The sequence below is a fragment of the Typopeltis vanoorti genome, chromosome 3 (assembly GCF_054136105.1).
Source record: "Typopeltis vanoorti isolate ZY-2024b chromosome 3, IOZ_Tvanoo_1.0, whole genome shotgun sequence".
Lineage (NCBI taxonomy): Eukaryota > Metazoa > Arthropoda > Arachnida > Uropygi > Thelyphonidae > Typopeltis > Typopeltis vanoorti.
The window spans coordinates 119,269,555-119,290,202 of record NC_143551.1 but is presented as its reverse complement, the minus strand read 5'-3'; the positions used below and the strand labels follow the sequence as shown (position 1 = coordinate 119,290,202).

At 36.6% G+C, this 20,648-nt stretch overlaps 1 protein-coding gene across 1 annotated transcript in view; it reads right to left on the bottom strand.

Moving 5' to 3' along the window:
* Positions 1-20,648, bottom strand: part of LOC150108517 (receptor-type tyrosine-protein phosphatase mu-like) — a 1,155,664-nt gene that overhangs the window by 969,674 nt on the left and 165,342 nt on the right. Inside the window, exon 6 of the mRNA XM_090415942.1 lies at positions 795-956. Coding sequence (XP_090272068.1) covers positions 795-956 — 162 coding nt within the window. The remainder of the gene's footprint in view (positions 1-794; positions 957-20,648) is intronic.

Below are 20,648 nucleotides of genomic sequence, written 5' to 3'. Positions count from 1 at the left end.
ATCGGTTCCATCAGCAGGAAAGGTCATGGCATCAGTGTTTTGGGATGCTAAAGGAATTTTGTTTATTAATTATCTTGAAAAGGGCAAAACAATAACTGGAGAATATTATTCCAATCTTTTAATGGCAGACTAGACAAAAAAATTCATGACAAAAGACCCAGTTTGCAGAAGAAAAAAAATCATCTTCCATCAGGACAATGCACCTGCCCACAAAAGTGTTTTGGCATTGGAAAAATTAAGGGATCTGCACTATGACTTGTTGGAACATCCACCCCTATTCCCCAGTTATTGTTTTGCCCTTTTCAAGATAATTAATAAACAAAATTCCTTTAGCATCCCAAAACACTGATGCCATGACCTTTCCTGCTGATGGAACCAATTTTGTCTACTTTGGCACTGAACAACCGACCCTTTTGGCACTGTGTGCAAATCTCTATATATCTGTAGAAATGTGTGTGTGCTTATAGATTGGCCTGCCTTTTCTCATGAGTTGAAAATCTGTCTTGCAACTTAAAAAAGCTTGGAAAGCCTGCCATCAAAAACTGTCTAATTTAGTCTTACCTGGAGAATAACCTAATAAAATTATTCCCTCACAGATAGAGATTTGCACACAGATATCTTTTCATGGAAAGTAATGAAAGTACAATTACTCACACACTAACACATTATCACAATAATAATAATAATAAGTAATAATGTTCTCCTTTTATAATGGGAGTTGATTAAATTTTATTTAATTTCTAAATTTAGTATATATTATAAATGATATTCATTATTTTTTTATCCTTACGTACTGTCCATGCATTTTGGTCCTTGGAAACCAGGAGCACAAGAACATCCATAAGGGTCAGGTTTACAGAAAAGATGAAAAGCACATCCATCATCCATGTTACTGTTGTTTTGTGGAGGAGAGCAAAGCTTGGAACAATCTGCTCCAAAATGATTTCCTCCACAAGCTGTAAAAAAGTAAATAAATGGAAAAACAATTATCTCCTCCCTACTATTTGCAGAAAGAGTTAAACAAAAAAAAAATAAATAAAAGTGTCTCTAAATAAGCAAAATCATCACACATAATTTCTTGCAGTTGTAGGCATATGTAACAGAGCATATATGACATAATTAATATCAGAGTTCAAAGGGGATGGATACACAATATATGATCCAAGTAGGATCAGCTAGCCTCTCCTCCCCAATTCAGCTCTCACCTCAATGTGGTGAACCCTGCAACCTGAGCAACCAAGTGGAAGATTAGGTACTAACCCCAGTGGGAAAGATGGTCAGTTACAAATGGGAGAAGAGTGACTTAGGGCAAGTTTGTAGACCCTAAGATCACAGCCTCACCACGAAACTGGGTTGTGATCAGTGGTGAGCTATAAGGGGCTTGAGCGAGCCCTTTGTTAAATTTTTCTCAAATTTGTGAGCCCCTTGTTCTTCTTGTTTAATAATCTTATAGAACTAGAAAATACCACTGTGGAAAGTATACATGCTACTATAATTGCTACTTTAAATTCATATGGATTTTCTGATAACTATTTAAAAAATCATCTCATTACATTTTGTTCTGATGGAGCTAGTGTAATGTTAGGAGACAAATCAGGTGTTGCAATTAAACTTTACAAAGATTTCCCAACATTGTGATTTCATTGCATAGCTCATAGATAAAAAAATATTAAAGAAATAAATCATTTTGAAATATTTATGGATAAATTATATGCTTTTTATCATCAATCACCAAAAAATCAACGAGAATTAAATACGATTGCAAAAGACCTTGGTATCGAAATTTTAAAGATTGACTGTGTGTTTGGACCACGATGGGCAGCTTGCAGTTTACGAACGGATCTTGCTGTGTGGAGAAATTACCCAGCTTTATGTAAGCATTTTGCATCAACGATTAATATAAGGACTTTTTAAACCAACTTCTCAATTTGGAATTTTTAAAAGATCTAGCATTAATGATTGATATCCTACAAGAATAATTATCATATCTGTCAGAATCTCTACAAAGTCGTAATATAAGTATTATAAGGGCTAAGTTAGCTTTTTTTTTTTCTCGACGATGCGAGCCCTTTGTTAAAATTTCCATAGCTCAACACTGGTTGTGATGGCTGTTAAGCAACCCAACTGAATCTTTTTCTTACTTGAAAGTCTCATGAAACAAGTAAGTAGACTGTCACTCTGGAAAATGACTTGAACAGATTAATGGATATGAGCAGGACAAGAAAAGGAAAAATAATGAAAGTCAACAAGAATATCTGGAATGTTGCTACTTGGAATGTCAGGAGTATTCATCACAAATACCAAGATTCTAGATAAAACTCTAATAGAAGGAAATATCGAATTAAAAGCAATAAGAGAAACAAAAAGTTCAGATGAAACACATGATTGTATCTATATTTACAGTAGAGTCAAAAAGGAAGAAAGAGCAAAAGCAGGAGTAATGATTTTTATTCACAGATAAATTTTAAAAATATCACATATTATAAATACTGGAGCAAGAGAATTCTTGAGCGAAGATTACAAATAAGTCATGGTTTCCTGACTATATTGGTGTCTATGCCCTAGAAGAAAGAAGAAAGGAAGATAACAATGCCATCTATTCAGATTCAAAAATAAAAAATAAAATAAACCCAAATCTATTAATAATTAATAAAGTTATAATGTAGTTATTTATTAATAATGAGAGATTTCAATGCCAGAGCATGGAATCTTCCACTTGGTACAAATACAGGAACAAATGGTGAACATATACCAGGGATATGGACTTACAGATTTTTCTACTTATAATAACTTAAAAATTATCCCTGGAAGTTATGAAAGGAAGCTGTGAGCAAGAGGATGAGGAGCGGTTTCTTTGCATGGAGGGGTGGGTGAACAGTGGAATGCATTGGCTGATAGAGTAGTGAGATCAAGAATGGTCAATGAGTTCAAGGAGTGGTATGATAGACTTTGTGTTTCTTAGGAAGGACCTCCCACGATGAGGCTCTTGATTCCATGGAAGCCTGAATAATAATAATAATAATAATTATTATTATTATTATTATAAAATTATTACTAAAGATTTGAAAACTAAAAACTACTAAAAATTTGAAAACTACTGTTTTCAAGCATAAAAATTGTCATAAATTCACTTGGGAAACAAGAAACCTAAAAAGAGTATATAATAGAGTATGTAATTTTTGCAAACATGAAATTTATTCTGAATAGCTTGGCTTAAGAGAATCACAAATCAGATTGTACATCAGTCTACAATATTAAAATATTTTGCATTTGGCAATAAGATTGTCATGTTTACTGCATATTAACTGGTTGAAGTGTATATTAACTGGTTGAAGCATTTCACTAAGAATTTTTCTTTGTTTTAAACAACAGCTAATAAGATACTTGATAACCAAGTACTTAGAACTACAGAAATAGAATCAAATCACTATTTTTCTACATATAACTTAAAAATTACTAATACTTTTTTTCAAGCATAAAAACGATCATAAATTCACTTGGGAAACAAGAAACCTAAAAAGTATAACAAACTATTATTATTATTAACATTCGAACTCCATGGAGTCAGAGACTCATTGTGGGAGGTAAACACTACCGCACACAATGCTCATCCAACCGTGCTTTAAAATGATTCAATATGTCTACATATTGAATCGTTTGCAATGCATTCCACTCACCAATCACTCTCCATGCAAAGAACCTGCTCCTCACTCCTCTGCTCACACCCTCTTTATATAGTTTCCAGCGATGACCTCTCTTATTCTATGAAAAAATCTCTTCCATGACAACCTGATAACAATTCCTAACTAGCTTATATGTCTCAATCATATCCTCCCCATTCCTCCTACTCAAGAGGCTTTGCAATTTATATTTTCTCAATCTGTCCTCATACTCCACATTCCAAACACCACTGACAACCTTTGTGAATCTTCTTTGTGCCATTTCCAACATATCTTCATCACCACGAAAACCAGGTGACAAGATCTGTGCACAATAATCTATATGAGACCTGATCAAGGCCTTATACAATGGCATTATAACTTCTTTATTTCTGCATGTCAGGGTTCTCCACATCATCACCATTATCTGATGTCACATCTTCAAAACTTGTGCAACGTGGCTGCTGAACTTCAGGTCCTTTCCACCACCACTCCCAGATCTCTCATTTCCTCTACCTCCTTTAAAGTTTCCCCACCAAGTGTATATTTTGCATCCCATCATTGCTTACCAAATTTCAAAACCTTACACTCTGCAATATTGAACTGACAGTTCCACTTACCTGCACCATGCAGTCTATTCAAGTCCTCCTGCAAGGCCATAACATCTGTTTCACTCTGCATTGCCCTCCCCAATTTTGCATCACTTGCATATCACTAGTTAAACCCATCCCAATATCACTGACGTACAAACTGAACAACAATTGTCCCAAAACTGACCCCTGCAGTACACCACTAGTGACCTTCCTCTTATGGGATACCACACCTCCGTATACAACTTTCTGATAACTATTTAATAGCAAGGCACTGATTCAACTTAGAAGTATGTTATCCAATTCCATTTGTTGCAATTTATTTAATAGTTTGTAGTGTGAGAGCCCATCAAAAGCTTTTGCAAAATCTAAGTACACCACTATATATGCATCTCCCTTGTCCAAGGTATTTTTCACCTTGTTATAGTACATAAGTAAGTTAGTAAAACATGATCTATCCTTAACAAACTCATGCTGATAACTACAAAGAATACTGCTGTTTTCAATCCAATTCTGTATCCTACTTCTTACCAATCTCTCTAGTACCTTCACAACAACTCCAGATATACAGATTGGCCTATAAGTTGAAGCCATGGCCTTATCACCACCTTCATGCCATGGAACAATTTTACCTTCATTCTACACCCTTGGAACATGTGCTGTTGTAAGACTCTTATTAAACAAGCATGCCACTGCCAATTCCCTGGAAAATTCCTTTAAGACACATGGTGATATATCATCAAATCTTATCATTTACTGACATCAAAATTATTTATTTCCTCAAATACTTCTTGCTCACTCACAATTAAGCCATCCTCTGCTATGTTCTCTACATTTAAGTTCCTCATGATTCCACCCTGATCAGGATGAAATACCATTATAAACTGATCACTGAATATCTCAACAATTTTTTCTACAGCAGTTACCATTCTATCATTGTGATCCATTAACATCATCTTACCATGATCGTTCTTCCTTCTACTTGCTACATATCTAAAAAACTCGTTATGGTATTTCTTTGCCCAATTTGCCAATTTCTGCTCTTTTGTTTTCCTTACTGAGTCCCTCTGCTAGCTTGTTCTTTATGATCTTCATGAAACTGATTATTACCATTCTTCATCTTGTACTGCCTCCAAAGTACCTTGTTCTTCCAGATTTCATGTTTAAGTTCCTTATCCATCCATTTTACACCTACCTTATTCAGCCTTTTGGCCTTTGGAATACATTCACACATCGAAGATGTTATGTATTTCTTTGTCAGTTTCTATGTAGCATTTATTCCCTCCTGCTTAACACCCTATTCTATGCTATACATAATCACCAGCCTTGTAATTCTACATATATCTTTTCCTCGTAGAAGTCTTCATATGACTAGCCACAACCTGGTGATCACTTCATGATCACTCTCACCAGGAAAGTGTGAAACCTCACTCACAATTACATTCACTGATGATATGATCAGATCTAAAACTCTTGATTCTCCTGTGCCCCTCCTTTATATGCTGCCTGAGATAGTTATCTCTCAAGAACTCAAGAAATTCATTTTCCTTATTCCCAAATGCTATTTTTTCATTCTAACTTATACCGCCTTAATTAAAATCGCTCATAATAATTACTCTTCCTTTGTTCACTAATTCATGTCGTTTATACATTTCTTCACCACCACTCACCACATTCCCTAGCCTATAGCAACATTCAACTAAATATATCTTCCTGTCAACTTCCACTTTACACTACACTGCCTCATAACCAGTGCCACTATTTCCCTCTTTCATGTGTACCTTATGTGAACTTAATTCTCCTGCTACCATCAGCAACACTGCCCTCCCCCTCCCTTCTTGCACTTTCTATCCTTGCGAAAAATGCTGTATCCTTCCATTTCTATTCCCGTTACAATATCATCTTCATTCAACAATGTTTCACTTATTCCAATGATTATGCTCGTAAGAAACTCAATCACTGAAACCATTTCATCCCCCTTATTAATTTAATATGAGGTTTGAACATGGCACAAAGCCCATGTTTCATTAATACTCTGTCTATCTTTTCTGATGTATCTCTGACATAAGGAATAGAAATGGTATTGTCGTTCCTGATGAGAGAAGCGAGAAGTAATGGGCTAAGTAGTATTTTATCTATTTTGTAGGAATTGTAGCTGTTGGCCAAGAAAGTATGGTGCAGATATTTGAGATCTGTGGACAGAGCTGTATCATTAGAAGAAACGGTTCTGGCTCTGTGTGTAAGCATTTTTAAAATGCCACACTGGATGATGATGTGACTGTTTATGTATGCAGTGTGATGATTTAATTCCCAGAATGGCTGTGTAGTGTTGTCCGTGTGGTGATTTGGTTGGAGTCATGTGAATAATCATGTTTATACATCTTTTAACTAATGTGTGCGTAAACCTCAAGCCGATAGAGCCATTTGCCTATTGCAAAAACAATAGAGATCTGAGTGTACACTTTGGCGTAAAAAACATGTGATTGAAATTCGAAGAAGCTTGTTAATTAACATCAAATTTTGTGTGAAAATTGGCAAAACTGCTACTGAATCGCCAGAGCTGTTGAAAGTGGCATATGGTGTGAATGCTCTGAAAAAGTCAAATGCCTTTGAGTAGCATAAGAGATTCAAATGTGAACAAGAAAATGTGAATGACGACCCCAAAAGTGGGTAGTCAAAAACAAAAATGACAGATGCAAATGTGAACAGAGTATGAGATTTGATACTGTCTGACAGACGATTAAGTGTGAGATTAATGGCTGATGAACTGCAAATGAATTGAGAAACTGTCATGGTAATTTTAACGGAAGAATCAAGTATGCGAAAGATTTCGAAAGAAATAACGACAATGCGGCAAGCCACAGTGCACTCATCATGAGAGAGTTTCTGGCCTTATTCACCCAACTTAGTTCCCTGTGATTTCTGGCTGTTTCCAAAATTAAAGACTGTGCTAAAAGGGCAAATATTTTCTGACATCGCTGATATCAGCATAATGTGATAAACTAACTCAAGAGTATTCTGGAAAAAGAGTTCCAGGCCTGTTTCCAAAAATGGGAACACCATCTAAACCAGGGATCAGCGAAGTGGTCGATATCGACTCCTGGAGGTTGACAGCTATTCAAGGGGTTGATAAATGTCTAGGGGTCAAAAAACACCTAAAATGACTTTGAGTAACACCTAGTAAACATGCAATGCCAACTGGCTGAGCCAACGAGGGAGAAGCACATGCTCTTCCCGATGAAGACATCTAGAAAAGAGACAATCAGAGCTAGTGTACATTTATCGCCCATAGCTATCAGAGTGGTGTTCAGTGATCTGATAACTTTGAATTTACTGTGTCATTTTTTAAGATATAGGCCCATAATGGCAGCCCCTGATAGTATTTGCAAGAGTATCTAATATTTGAATTAATACCATCATTTACCAATGAAACAATGCCTGTGTGCCTATTATGTGAAAAGACTTTCAGTAATGATGCCATGAAGCCTGCAAAGATGAAAGACCATCTCAAAAGTGTTCACTTTGATAAAAAAAACAAAGATCTTGATTTTTTTAAGGCACTGAAAGAAAAGATAATAAACCAACCAAATTTAAAGACATTTTTAAAAGCACCTGCCAGTGGAGAGGAAGGAGAACTGAAGGCATCATACAGTATCTCTTAATATAGCAAAAAAAGGAAAACCACATAGTATTAGTAAGATCATCATCATACCAGCCATTAAAAACGTGATCGAAACTTTTTTTTTATTACTCATAAAATTTATTCATTTATTTAACACAATAGGGGGTCGATGAGGGATCAAGGATTCCATGAAGGGTTTGATGGTCTAAAAAGTTTGCCGACCTCTGACCTAAGCCAATGTATAAATGCACCAGGGTACTACTTCGAAGATGACAGTAGCCACTAATGTATAGCTCCAAACATAGGTTTTTTACAGGTGCATTCTGGGAATTTAATAGTCACACCTCGTAGATGTATGTGTATGTGTGTGTGTATGTGTGTGTGTGCGCGCGCGTGCATGCGTGCGTGTTGGCTTTCTGTAAATGGAAAAAAAGACAATGATCCATCTGAAAGACAGGTTACTAATGTGTCAAGAAAAGGTAAACAGTTATTAGATTCTTTTCCTACTGTGAAGTGGTTTTTTGGGGAGTTGGCTGTTTAGTTAGGTAACAAACACATCCAAAATGTCTTGAAGACCATGGGACCAAATGGCAAACACATCACCTACATAGCATAACCACACTAGGGGTTTATGCTATGTAGATAATGTGTTTGCCATTTGGCAAACCTAAACAGCCAGCATCCCAAAATCCACTTCACAGTAGAAAAAAAAAAAAAAACTAATAACTGTTTACCTTTTCTTGAAACATTAGTCACCTGCCTTTCAAGTGGATCACTATCTTTTTCCATTTACAGAAAACCAATACACACAAGAAGATAGCTACATAAACAAACACATCATCATCCAGTCCAGCCGTATGGCATTTTAAAAACACTTACACACAGAGTCGGAGCCATCTGTTCTAATGATACAGCTCTATTCACAGAACTCAAATATCTGAGCCATACTTTCTTGGCCAATGGCTACAATTTCTACAAAATAGATAAAATACTACATAATCACATTATTTCTCCCTCCTCTAATACACAGGAACACAACAATACCATTTCTATTCCCTATGTCAGAGGTACATCAGAAAGTATAGGCAGAGTATTAATGAAACATGGCCTTCACACCACATTCAAACCTCATGTTAAATTAGCAACTCTGATCCACTCACCTAAGGATAAACTTCACTTCTAGCTTAGCCTGGAGTATATGAAGTTCCCTGTGACTTGGCCTACTATGGCCAAATTGGAAGATCTGTTAACATCTGCCTGGAAGAACATAAAAAATACATTCACTACAATTATTTTGGCAAGTCAGGACTGGCAGATCATGCTTTGGACATCCCTTCACACGGGATTAGATGGAAGAAAACTAATATGCTATTTAGAAGTCATTACAGATCCGAAAGATTATTTTTTGAGTCAGTCATGGCTATGAAGAATTCTCTGAACCTGAACAAATATGGTTGCATTAATTTTTCACTTCTCCTCTGTCTTGGGAAACTGTTATCTTAAAAGCAACTCCAACATAGCTGTAATTTTTTTTACATTAGAGGGTGCCAAAATAGGACTTTAGATCTTTTGCCTTTACAATTGTATTGTATCACTTACTGTCGTGAATACATGCTGTGTTGTGCTCTGATGATGCCGATTTATTATTTTTATTTTTATTACCCAAGACCCCAGGGAGTCAAAGACTTATCTAGGAGGTCCTTTTATCATACACACACACAGCTCATCATACAGTGCAATCAAATACACACTCAAATTCTCTGCAGACGCCACACTCTCAGGCAAGGACTTCCAATCATTCACAACTGTGCATGAAAAAACCTGCTTCTGACTGCCATACTCACACCCTCTTTATACAGTTTCCAGGGATGACCTCTGGTATTCCACTGATCTCCCACTATTTTCTGTAGAACCACTCCATCATTAATCCTATAATAACCCCTTACTAACTTGTAGGTCTCTATCATATCTCCACTCTTCCTCCTGTCCACCAGACTCTGCAAGTTGCATCTTCTCAATCTTTCCTCATACTTGACATTCCAGATGTTAGAAACTAACTTAGTCAGTCACCTCTGGGCCCTTTCCAACATCTCTTCATCCTTCTGAAAACAGGTGTGACCAAATCTGGGCAAAATAGTCCAAGTATGGCCTAATCAAAGCCTTATACAATGGAACAAGAATCTCCCTACTTCTACAAGTCAGTGTCCTCCGTGCCATTCCCAGAAGCCTTTGTCTTGTCTTCATAGTTTTGGCTATGTGTCACCTAAATTTCAGATCCTTAACCGCTATCACCCTAAGATCTTTTATTTCCTCCACCTCAGACAATATATCTTCACCAAGCATAAATTCTGCATTCCATTTTTGTTTTCCAAATTTTAAAAACCTTATATTTTGCAACGAACTCACATCCCCATTCCCATGCCCAGTCACTCAATTTATTCAAGTCTTCTTGTAAGGCCACAACATCTTCTCTACTCTTCATGGTTCACCACAACTTTGCATCATCTGCAAACTGAATATCTCCATCCAAATCTTCACCAATATCATTAATATACAAGTTAAACAGCAATAGCCCTAAAAGAGACCCCTGAGGCACACCACTAGTAACTTTCCTGGGTATCGCTCCCACATATACAACTTGTTGATACCTATCTGATAGCCAGTCTCCAATCCAATGCACCAATCTAATATCCAATCCTATCTGCTCTAGTTTGACTATCAACTTATCAAGCAGTAATCTATTAAAAGCTTTTGCGATATCTAAGTATATTACTGTGTATCCTTCTCCTCTGTCCATGGAAGCAGTCACCTTATTGTAATAAGTAAGTAGATTACTAAAACATGATCTTCCTTTAGCAAATCCATGTGTCCATCAAAGATAATATCATTGCTCTCCAGCCAAAAGGCTGCAGATTTGAATTCTACCTTGGGCATGGATGTTTGTACTTGTCTGTGAAAAATACTAATAGTTGGTGTAGTTGTGGTTTGTTGTAGTTGTGGATTGAGTGGTGGAGACAGAAAGTTGTAGAGAAGTGCCCTCTCTCGATGAGTCTTTGGACTGCCTGGAGGTGTCGTATAATAATAATAATAATAATAATAATAATAATATTTGTATTTGCTGTGGTGTAATAGAGTGGACTTCTTCCAGCTTGTCCTGTGGTGGGTTTCCAAAGCATGGTCAGCAAGTCCCGAGTGGCTGTAACGGTGGAACAGGAAATACTAAATCAGAAATACTAATATTGGCTGTACTGTCTGTTTGGCCATAGTTGGACAGTTTGTAACTACAAGGAACCTGGTAGACTCTGTCTTTGACAGTCTTAAGAAACAAACTGTGAATACTTAAGAAGTTAAACATTCCCAATCAGCTGCTTGCTGCAATAACTAACATAGCAAAACAACCAAATAACTAAGAATGAATGAAAAAGTTACAGAATGGAAAATCAATGAACACAGGAGTCTGTCAAGAATGTCCAATGTCACCTCTATTAATTTAGCATGGTAGTTTTTTTTTCCATGTGATTCTGTGTGCAAGGTATCCAAATCATGGTGAGCTAGACCTGGCTAACCATAGTTGTGGTGGCAGATATTTTTTGTGTTTCATCTAGGCAAATGTTAGCAGATCTCCCAGTTTGTTCATAATATAAGTTGTAAAAACAAGAAACCTCGATTTTTGCAACTTATCACAAACAACTAGAACAGAGAAGGGAGGAAACAGATCCTACAGAAAGCAGAGAAGGGAAGTCAGCTTCAGATGAAGCTTGAAAGCAGTGACGAGATTATATTTCTCTTTAAAGTTCTGGATATTTTTTAACTGAAGTGCCCTAGATATAGACAACAGCAATGGAATTACTGTAGTTTTTATGTTGAAGGTGGGGGGTGAGGAGGAAGAAGAGACAGAAAAGTTGTGAATCATTTTGGCATTGTAATCACTGAACAGGAAGGTTTGTTGAATAAAGTCAAATTCAGCTATAAGAGATGCTTGGTTAGAACAACAGAAGCTGAAGGGTCTGTTGCAAGGGTGTTGATGATATCATATTGTTCAAAAGGAGATGACAGAAAAGTTTATGTATGTATCTACCTGTGTGGGCGGGTTTTCTGTAAAGTGAGATAAAGAAAGGGTGCCATTGGGCAGATGTGTGATAAGTGTATCTAAAAAAGGAAGGTGATTGTTATTTTCTTTTTCTATAATGAATTGAGATGAAGGAGAAAACAGTCTAATGTGTCTGTGGCCAAATAGAGAACATCATCAGCATATCTTAGCCAAATAAAAAGTTTAAGAATAACAGTATTGAAAAGAAGAACATGTAAGAAACTTTTAAAGCAAATTAATGTTGAGCAGCTCTCAGATGTGAACTATAGACTAAAATACACAAATATTATTCAAGAAAAAATGAAAGAGTTTAAGAACAAGAACCAAACCTTGGAGATTCAGTGGCTGGCCCTGAAGAAAACACTGATTGATTCAGCCAGAGAGGCATGTGGTAGGGTTATCTGTAAAGATAGAAAAATCAGAACTCCATGGCGGATGCAAGAAGTTAAAGAGGCGCGAAGGAAAAAAAGAAAGCATATCAAAAGTTCCTGGCAAATAAGTTAAGTCAGCTTGTGCTCTTAGAGAATACAGAGACAAATGTAAGAAAGCTAAACACTGTGTAAAACTGGCTAAACAAAAGTCATGAGAGGACTTTGGCAAGAATATAGAAAATAAATATCAAGAAGGTGGCAAGATATTCTGGAGGTTATTGAAGAAGCTCAAAAATGGAGGAAAGAGTGCTGTAAAAAGGAATTAGAGATAATAAAGGTAACATGAAAACAGGAGAAAATGATATCCTTGAAGTATGGCATAATTATTTTGAAAAATTGCTAAATGAGACAAGCAGTGATGACAGCACAGTGGTATAAAAAACTGACCAGATATGCAGTCAGGATTACATATGAAGTTGAAAAAGCCACCAAAAGCCTGAAATGTGGAAAGGCAGCAGGAGTAGATGATATTCGACCAGAAATCTCAAGTATGGAGGTATAAAAATCTTACAGTGGCTGCACTGCATAGTTCAGAATGCTTGGACAGAGGGACAAATTCCAGATGATTGGAGTAGAGTTATCATAGTACCATATATAAAAACGGAAATAAAACTGAATGTGAGAATTACACAGGTAGTTTGAATGTTCCAGGTAAGATATATTCAAGTATACCTGAGAAACTGTTGATAAGGATTGTGGAAGAGAAGCTTGGTGAAGAACAAGCTGGATTCAGGCCAAGTAGAGGCTGTCAGGATCAGATTTTCACTTTACGACAAATAGTTGAGAAAGCATGGGAATATAACAAAGATCTGTATTTAAGTTTTGTCGATCTGGAAAAGGCATATGACAAGGTTCCAAGAGAGAAGCTATTCAATACACTACAGTTATATGATGTCAATGAGGCATTATATCAAGCAATACTTAGTCTTTATTTGAGCTGTAAGTCAGCGGTTAGAATTGAAGGAAGTACAGGAAGATGGTTTAATGTTAAATCTGGTGTGAGACAAGGATGTACATTATCCCCTCTGTTATTCATCATCTATATGGATCACATTATGAAGGAAAGTGGTATTAAACCTGATTACAAAATAGGATATGTTAATCTCAGCATTTTGTTTTATGCAGATGATGTTATACTTCTAAATAAATCTACTACAAGTCTGCAAGATTCCCTGACTAAATTGAATAACTGTTGTAATAGATATGGTATGAAGGTCAGCATTAAAAAGACAAAGACAATGAAAATAGGCAGAAACATTGAAAATATCAACTGCATTGTGAATGGAGAACTTATAGAACAAGTAAAACATTTCAGCTACCTAGTCACGATTTTTAGTGAAGATGGTAGATTAAATATGGAAATAGACAACAGTATCAACAAAGCTGGTATGGTAGGAAGTCAACTGAATAAATTTATATGGAATGGAGAAATTAGTCAAAATACTAAATTAGCAGTATGTATACAAGAGCATTCAAACCAATTTTATCTTATTGATCTGAGAGCTGGGTTAGAAATAAACCACCTGACCAAAGACTAGAGACCACAGATATGAGAGTCCTGAGAAAGATTAGGAGCATGAACAGATGGCATTGGTGACAATATCATATTAAAAACAAGGAAAAACAGGATGTGTTAGCAGAGCTAATCTCAGGTGGTATGGTCACTTAAAAAGAATGAGAGAGGAAAGATTAGCAAAACAAGTGTTCTCTGCCAAGTTGGCAGGAAAAATACCCAAAGGAAGACCAAGATATAGGTGGATTGATACAGTAAAAAGTGTCTTAGAAGACAGAAATATAAGACCTGATAATATTGGAGTCTTGACAGGTAAGACTGATTTGGAGGAATATTGTAGATAGGAAGTTAGTAATGATGTAAATTTTTCATATAGTACTATCATATCCTGTACACCCCTTGAGGATATATATCAGGAATTTGATGATGATGAATAATAGTATCAAGAGAATGTTTTTCAAAAAGCTTCATACAGACACTGACCAGAGGTTGGGAGAGCCGATGGAAGTATCTTCTATCTGTTTAAATAAGGTATCTTCTAAGAGAAGTAACCAGTATGAATGGCAAAAGTAAAGATATAATGTCAGGGGAGGTCAGAAAAGGCAGATATTTCTAGATAAGGGGGTGACATCAAAGCTCACCATGATATCATTATTGTTTAAAACTAAATTTTAGATTAAACATTTGGAATGCGTGGAATTTTTTATTTTTTTTATATGAGATGACGTGTAGCCAGTAAATGGAATTAAAAATTTAGCTAATTTAACGGGGAAGGGGGGGGGGGAACTAAAATGTTTGAGTTTTTTAATAATGAGTTTTTTCAGAATTCAATAATGAGTTTTTTCTTATCATTAAATAATAAACAGAAGAAACATAAAACACCCTGGTGGACTGAAGAACTAAAAGAAGAAATTAAAAAGAAAAAGCAATTGTCGAAGAGATATATATAACATCAAATCTGCAGGTTGATAGAGAACACAACAACCAAAGAAATAAAGTTAGTGAAAGAAGAGAAAAGAAAATGCTGGGAAGACTTCGGACATACTTTAGAACAAAATTTTAAAGGAAACAAAAAAATCTTTTATAATGTTTTAAGAAGAATGAGGTCAGAGAAAGAATGTCCCATAAAGTTTATCAAAAATAAGGATGGAAAGTTACTCACAAATTCCGAAGATATCATGGAAAGGTGGAAACAGTACTTCCAGGAATTATTGGAAGATGCAGGACACAGAAAAAATAGAGTCCTAAGAACAAGATATGCAAGCAAAATAGAAGATCAAAGTGAGGAAATTCATGCAAATGAACTGTTAGCAGCAATAAATAAAAATAAAACTGGACAAATCAGCAGGCCATGACCTAATAACACCAGAAATGGTGTTATTTGGTCATTCAAGAATTTAGGAATGAAAGTCAATGTTATATGGAAAAAGAAAATTATTCCCAAAGACTGGGAAGTAGCAATAATAATCCCTATATTTAAGGAAGGAAGGAAGGAGATAACCGTAAATGCGAAAACCATAGAGGGATTTCGCTTTTAAGCATTCCAGAAAAATTGTATGCCCGTATTTTAGAAGAGAGGCTTAGGAACCAAATAGAGGATATACTGGACGAAATGCAATATGACTTTCGAAAAAATAGAGGCACACAGGATCTTATTTTCAGTCTTAGACAAATATCAGAGAAAACATTGGAATATGGAAAAGAACTACATGAATATTTTATAGATTTCGAAAAGACCTTTGACTAAGTTCCCAGACACTTAATATGGCAAACATTAAAGAAAAACAAGATACAGGATAACTTAATAGCAGCCATAAAAAACCTCTACAAAAGTAATAGAAATTATGTAAGAACCTGTAATTATTATTATTATTATTATTACGGGCAACTCCAGGGAGTCATTAGACTCATCAAGGGAGGCCCCAAATCATATTCATCACAACTATTTGACATTCATACAGTATCTATCATACCTCGCCTTAAACTCATTCACTGTCACAGCATCCACTACAGACTCAGGGAGCGCATTCCACTCATTCACTACTCTAAAAGTAAAGAACCCAGCTCTAACACCTTTACTAACCACACTTTTGCCCAGTTTCCATGGATGTCCCCTAGTCCTCCCACAACCAGCCCTGTTCTCAAAAATATCTTCTGAATTAATTTTATAGAAACCCTTCAGTAATTTGAATGTCTCAATCATATCTCCCCTCCTCCGCCTATCAACCAATTTTTGCAACCCACAAATCCTCAACCTGTTCTCATACGGTTCATTCCACAGACCTGCTATCATCTTGGTCACTCGCCTCTGGATCCTCTCCACCTCCTCCCCATCAAGAAGAAACCTAGGTGACCAAATCTGAGCACAGTAGTCTAGATGGGGTCTTATCAAGGCTGGATAGAGAGGAACAATAACCTGCTTGTCTCTGCATGTCAACGTATTCTTCAGCAACCAAGTGATTTGATGAGCTGTTTTGGTCACTTTTGCAATGTGTCCCCTAAATTTCAATTCCTTATCTACCAACACTCCTAAATCTCGTGCCTCATCAATTTCCTGGAGAAGGGTTCCACCAATGCAGTAAACTGCCGCCAATCTTTTCACCCCAAAATGCATAACCTTACATTTTGCCACATTAAACTGACATCCATTCTCCTTAGCCCAGACCTCCAATCTATCCAAATCATCCTGCAAAATTTTGACGTCATCTGCATTCACTATTGCCCTACCCAACTTCGCATCATCCGCAAACAAATGAACTGTTCCTCTCAGATCATTTCCTATATCATTTATGAACAAATTAAACAGCAGTGGTCCAAGAACAGATCCTTGTGGCACACCACTAGTCACAGGCCGTCTTGTGGACTCTACTCCCGAGTAAACCACTCTCTGATATCTCTCCGTCAACCACCCTCCTATCCATCTCACCAACCCTAAGTCCATTCCCATATGCTGCAATTTACTGATTAGAATTCCATGTGGAATCCTGTCAAAGGCCTTGGCAAGGTCCAGTAGAATCACCGTAAACCCATTACCCTTATCCAGTTCAGCCGTCACTGTGTTATAATACGTGAGCAAGTTACTGAGGCATGACCTACTCTTCACAAAACCATGCTGTCCCCGATACAGTATCCCATTTTCTTCTATCCAATCTTGTATTTTCCTCTTGACTATTTTCTCTAAGACCTTGACAATGATTCCTGATATGCTAATCGGTCGGTAATTTACAACAGCAGTCTTGGAACCACCTTTATGCAGTGGAACTATTTTCCCCTCTTTCCACCCGCTCGGGACTAACCCAGACCCGAGACTCAAATTAAACAAAATGGTCAAGGGTACTGACAATTCTTTAGCTGCTTCTCGTATAACATGACCTGGTATACCATCCAATCCCACAGATGTATTGACATTGAGGTTATGCAATAGACTACTCACCTCCACTTCATTAACCACAATTCCCGTATAATCTACTGGTTTATTCGTTTCTGCAATGTCACCACCTGGATGATATACTTTTGCAAAGTGCTCGCTCAGTACCTCAACTATCTCAACTGATTCAGTTACCTCCCTACCATCGGCATTCTTTAAAATCAATCTGCCATGTACATTTTTCCTTTTACTTGCTACATATCTAAAAAACTGTTTAGGATTCTCTTTAGCCTGCATGGCCAATGTTCTTTCGTAATCCTTTTTTGCTTTTCTTACCACACTCGTCACCCTTCTGGCATGCGCTTTATACCGTTCATGTGCCTGCCGGTCACCCTTCTCCTTAAATTCCCTCCATAGTTGTTTCTTTTTTTGCAACTCAAGCTTAATGGTGTTATTCATCCATTTAACCCCTACTTGATTTATTATTCGGACTCTAGGTATACAGTCAGCCATTGCTTCATGCAAGCACTTCTTAACTATCTCCCATGCACTATCAAATTCTAGTCCTTGCAGTTGTACATGCCATGGCACTGAGCCAATCAAACTCCTAAGCTTGTCATACTTTCCCGCCCGATAATTCCACATGTACCCTGTCTTAATTGAAAATTCTACACCTTTAGCCACCTCCCAAGTTAAGACCCTATGATCACTCTCACCGATTGGTGGAAATGTGGTCATATTTGTTACAGCCAAATCCTCAGATGTAATTACTAGGTCAAGCACTCTCTGACCCCTAGTATTTTCCATTACATGCTGTCGCAGATAGTTATCCCTTAATAACCACATAAAATCCAGTTCCTTCCTCCCGTGTGTCCTCTCCTCACTCCAATCAATGCAACCATAGTTGAAATCTCCCATAATAATCACCCTCCTTCCACCCATTTCTTCTATTTGCTTGTGCATACTGTCACCACCATCTTTTCCATCACCTGGTCTATAGCAGCACCCAATTGTATATTTAGTTCTGCTAGCCACAATCTCACACCAAATGGCCTCAAATGTGCTCTTTTCTCTATCCTGCAATTCAACTTCTATTCTCCTTGGCTGGAGCTCATCAGCTATCATCAACAATACTCCTCCCCCCCATTTTATTCTCTCTGTCATTCCTGAACACACTATACCCATCACATTCAATCCCACTAGTTATATCATCTACAGTCAGCCATGTTTCACTAATACCTATAACCTGTGGTGGCAATGTGGTCATATTTGTTACAGCCAAATCCTCAGATGTAATTACTAGGTCAAGCACTCTCTGACCCCTAGTATTTTCCATTACATGCTGTCGCAGATAGTTAGAAGAGTGCTTGACCTAGATAATAGATCAAAAGAATTCAAAACAAATGTAGGAGTGAGGCAAGGCTGTATCCTCAGCTCTCTTCTTTTCATTATAGTAATGGATGAAATTTTAAAGGCATGCAAACAAAAAAAAAACAAAAAAAGTTCCATCTAGGATACAGGAAACTGAAAGAAACCAGGATTTCACACATGGCTTTTGCAGATGATGTAGTGATTCTAGCAAATACAGCTGAAGATTTGCAGTATACAACATCAACATTTGGTATGAAGAAACAAAGAAAAGAAATGACCATAAATAAATAAAACTAAAACAATGATCATATCTAGAAACCAATCAAAACACATAATAAAAATAGAGAACCATCAACTGGAACAAGTTCTCCTTTAAATACTTGGGATCATATATGCAAGGAGATGGTAGATTAGACACAGAACTGGGGGAACAAAGCTATTCTATGCAATGAAAGGCCTACTCCTAGATAAGAAAGAAGTTACCCAGAATACCAAAATGGGCAGTGTACATTAGTGTTTGTACAAACATTAACATTGTGAGTCTTGGTGTTTAACAACAGGAAATACAAATAAACTACAAACAATTGAAATGAAATATCTTAGGAAAGTGGCACAAAAAACAAGACTAGACCGAATAAGAAATCAAACTATAAGAGACAGCCTTCAAGTTGCACCTCTGAACCAATTCATAACACAAGCCAAAATGAGGTAGTTCGGACATCTTAATCGAATGGAAGAAGGAAGAATAGCAAAAACTGTATATGAAAGCCAGAAAATAGGAAAAAGAAACATAGGCAGGCCCAGGAAAGTTGGCAAAAGGAAATTAAAGAAAAATTGGAAAAGAAGGGCATTAACTGGAAAGAAGCAAAAGAACAAGCCTTGGACAGGATGGCATGGAAATCTCATTGGCTTAAAAGCATGAGAGATCATAGACGAGGAAGAAGAAGAAGAGTTTTTTCAGGATGCAAGATGTGACATTTTCAGATGCCTTTTCAATGTTTTTTTTTTTCTGAGAATTAGTGGGATCATAATCTAAAGGTTTATAAGTAGTGCTATCTCTCAGCAAACTTATAATAACATTCATTTTTTTGATTATTATTATTATCTCTCAGCAAATTTATAATCAAAAAATGAATGTCTACTCAGAGATCACACTGCTTATAAACCTCTAGATTATGAAGTGAAGTTGGGATGAACTGTGAGGAGTAGAGCAGATGTTATGGACTTACAAGAAGACATGAACAGATTGAGTGAATGGGGATGGGAGCAAGAATGCCAGTCCAATGTTAAAAAATATAAGGTTTTAAAATTTGGAAAACAAAGATGGGATATAGAATATATGCTTGGTGAGGATATATTGTTGGAAGTGGAGAAAATAAGAGATCTTGTGGTGATGGTAGATAAGGATCTAAAATTTAGAGCACACATTGCCAAAATTGTGAGGACAACACAACAAATTCTGGAAATTCGTTGTGTTGTTCTCACAGCACATTCATTGTGTTGCAGAGGACACTGACTTGTAAGGAGATTCCTATAAATTAAAGATAACAAGAAATTATATACTTGGTTTAATTGTTTATCCAAGTGTAAGCAAACAAGTTTGCACCTGAACTATTTTCAGGACAAGGGCAACTCATATATAGAAGCTTATGACTTCACATCACTTGTCTTAGCATCCCATAATGCAAAGCACATATCCTTACGGGTATGTATGATGCTATGCATTATGGGAAGGGTCACTACCCAGACCAGTTTTGATCTTTATTGAGGTCTCGTCAGTGGGAACAAGACCCAGAAGTGATACCAAGGTTGAAGTAATGTAGAAGTCACATTTTCATATATGAGTTGCCAAAAGGTGTCACACCTTATTATTAGAATACTCTGGATTAGAGATAGTTGTTGGAAGTTTTTCCACTTGGTTATATTATAAATTAAAGATGAAAGTAATCCTAAAAATAGTTCAGGCACAAACTTGTTTGCTTACACTTGGATACAGGATTAAACC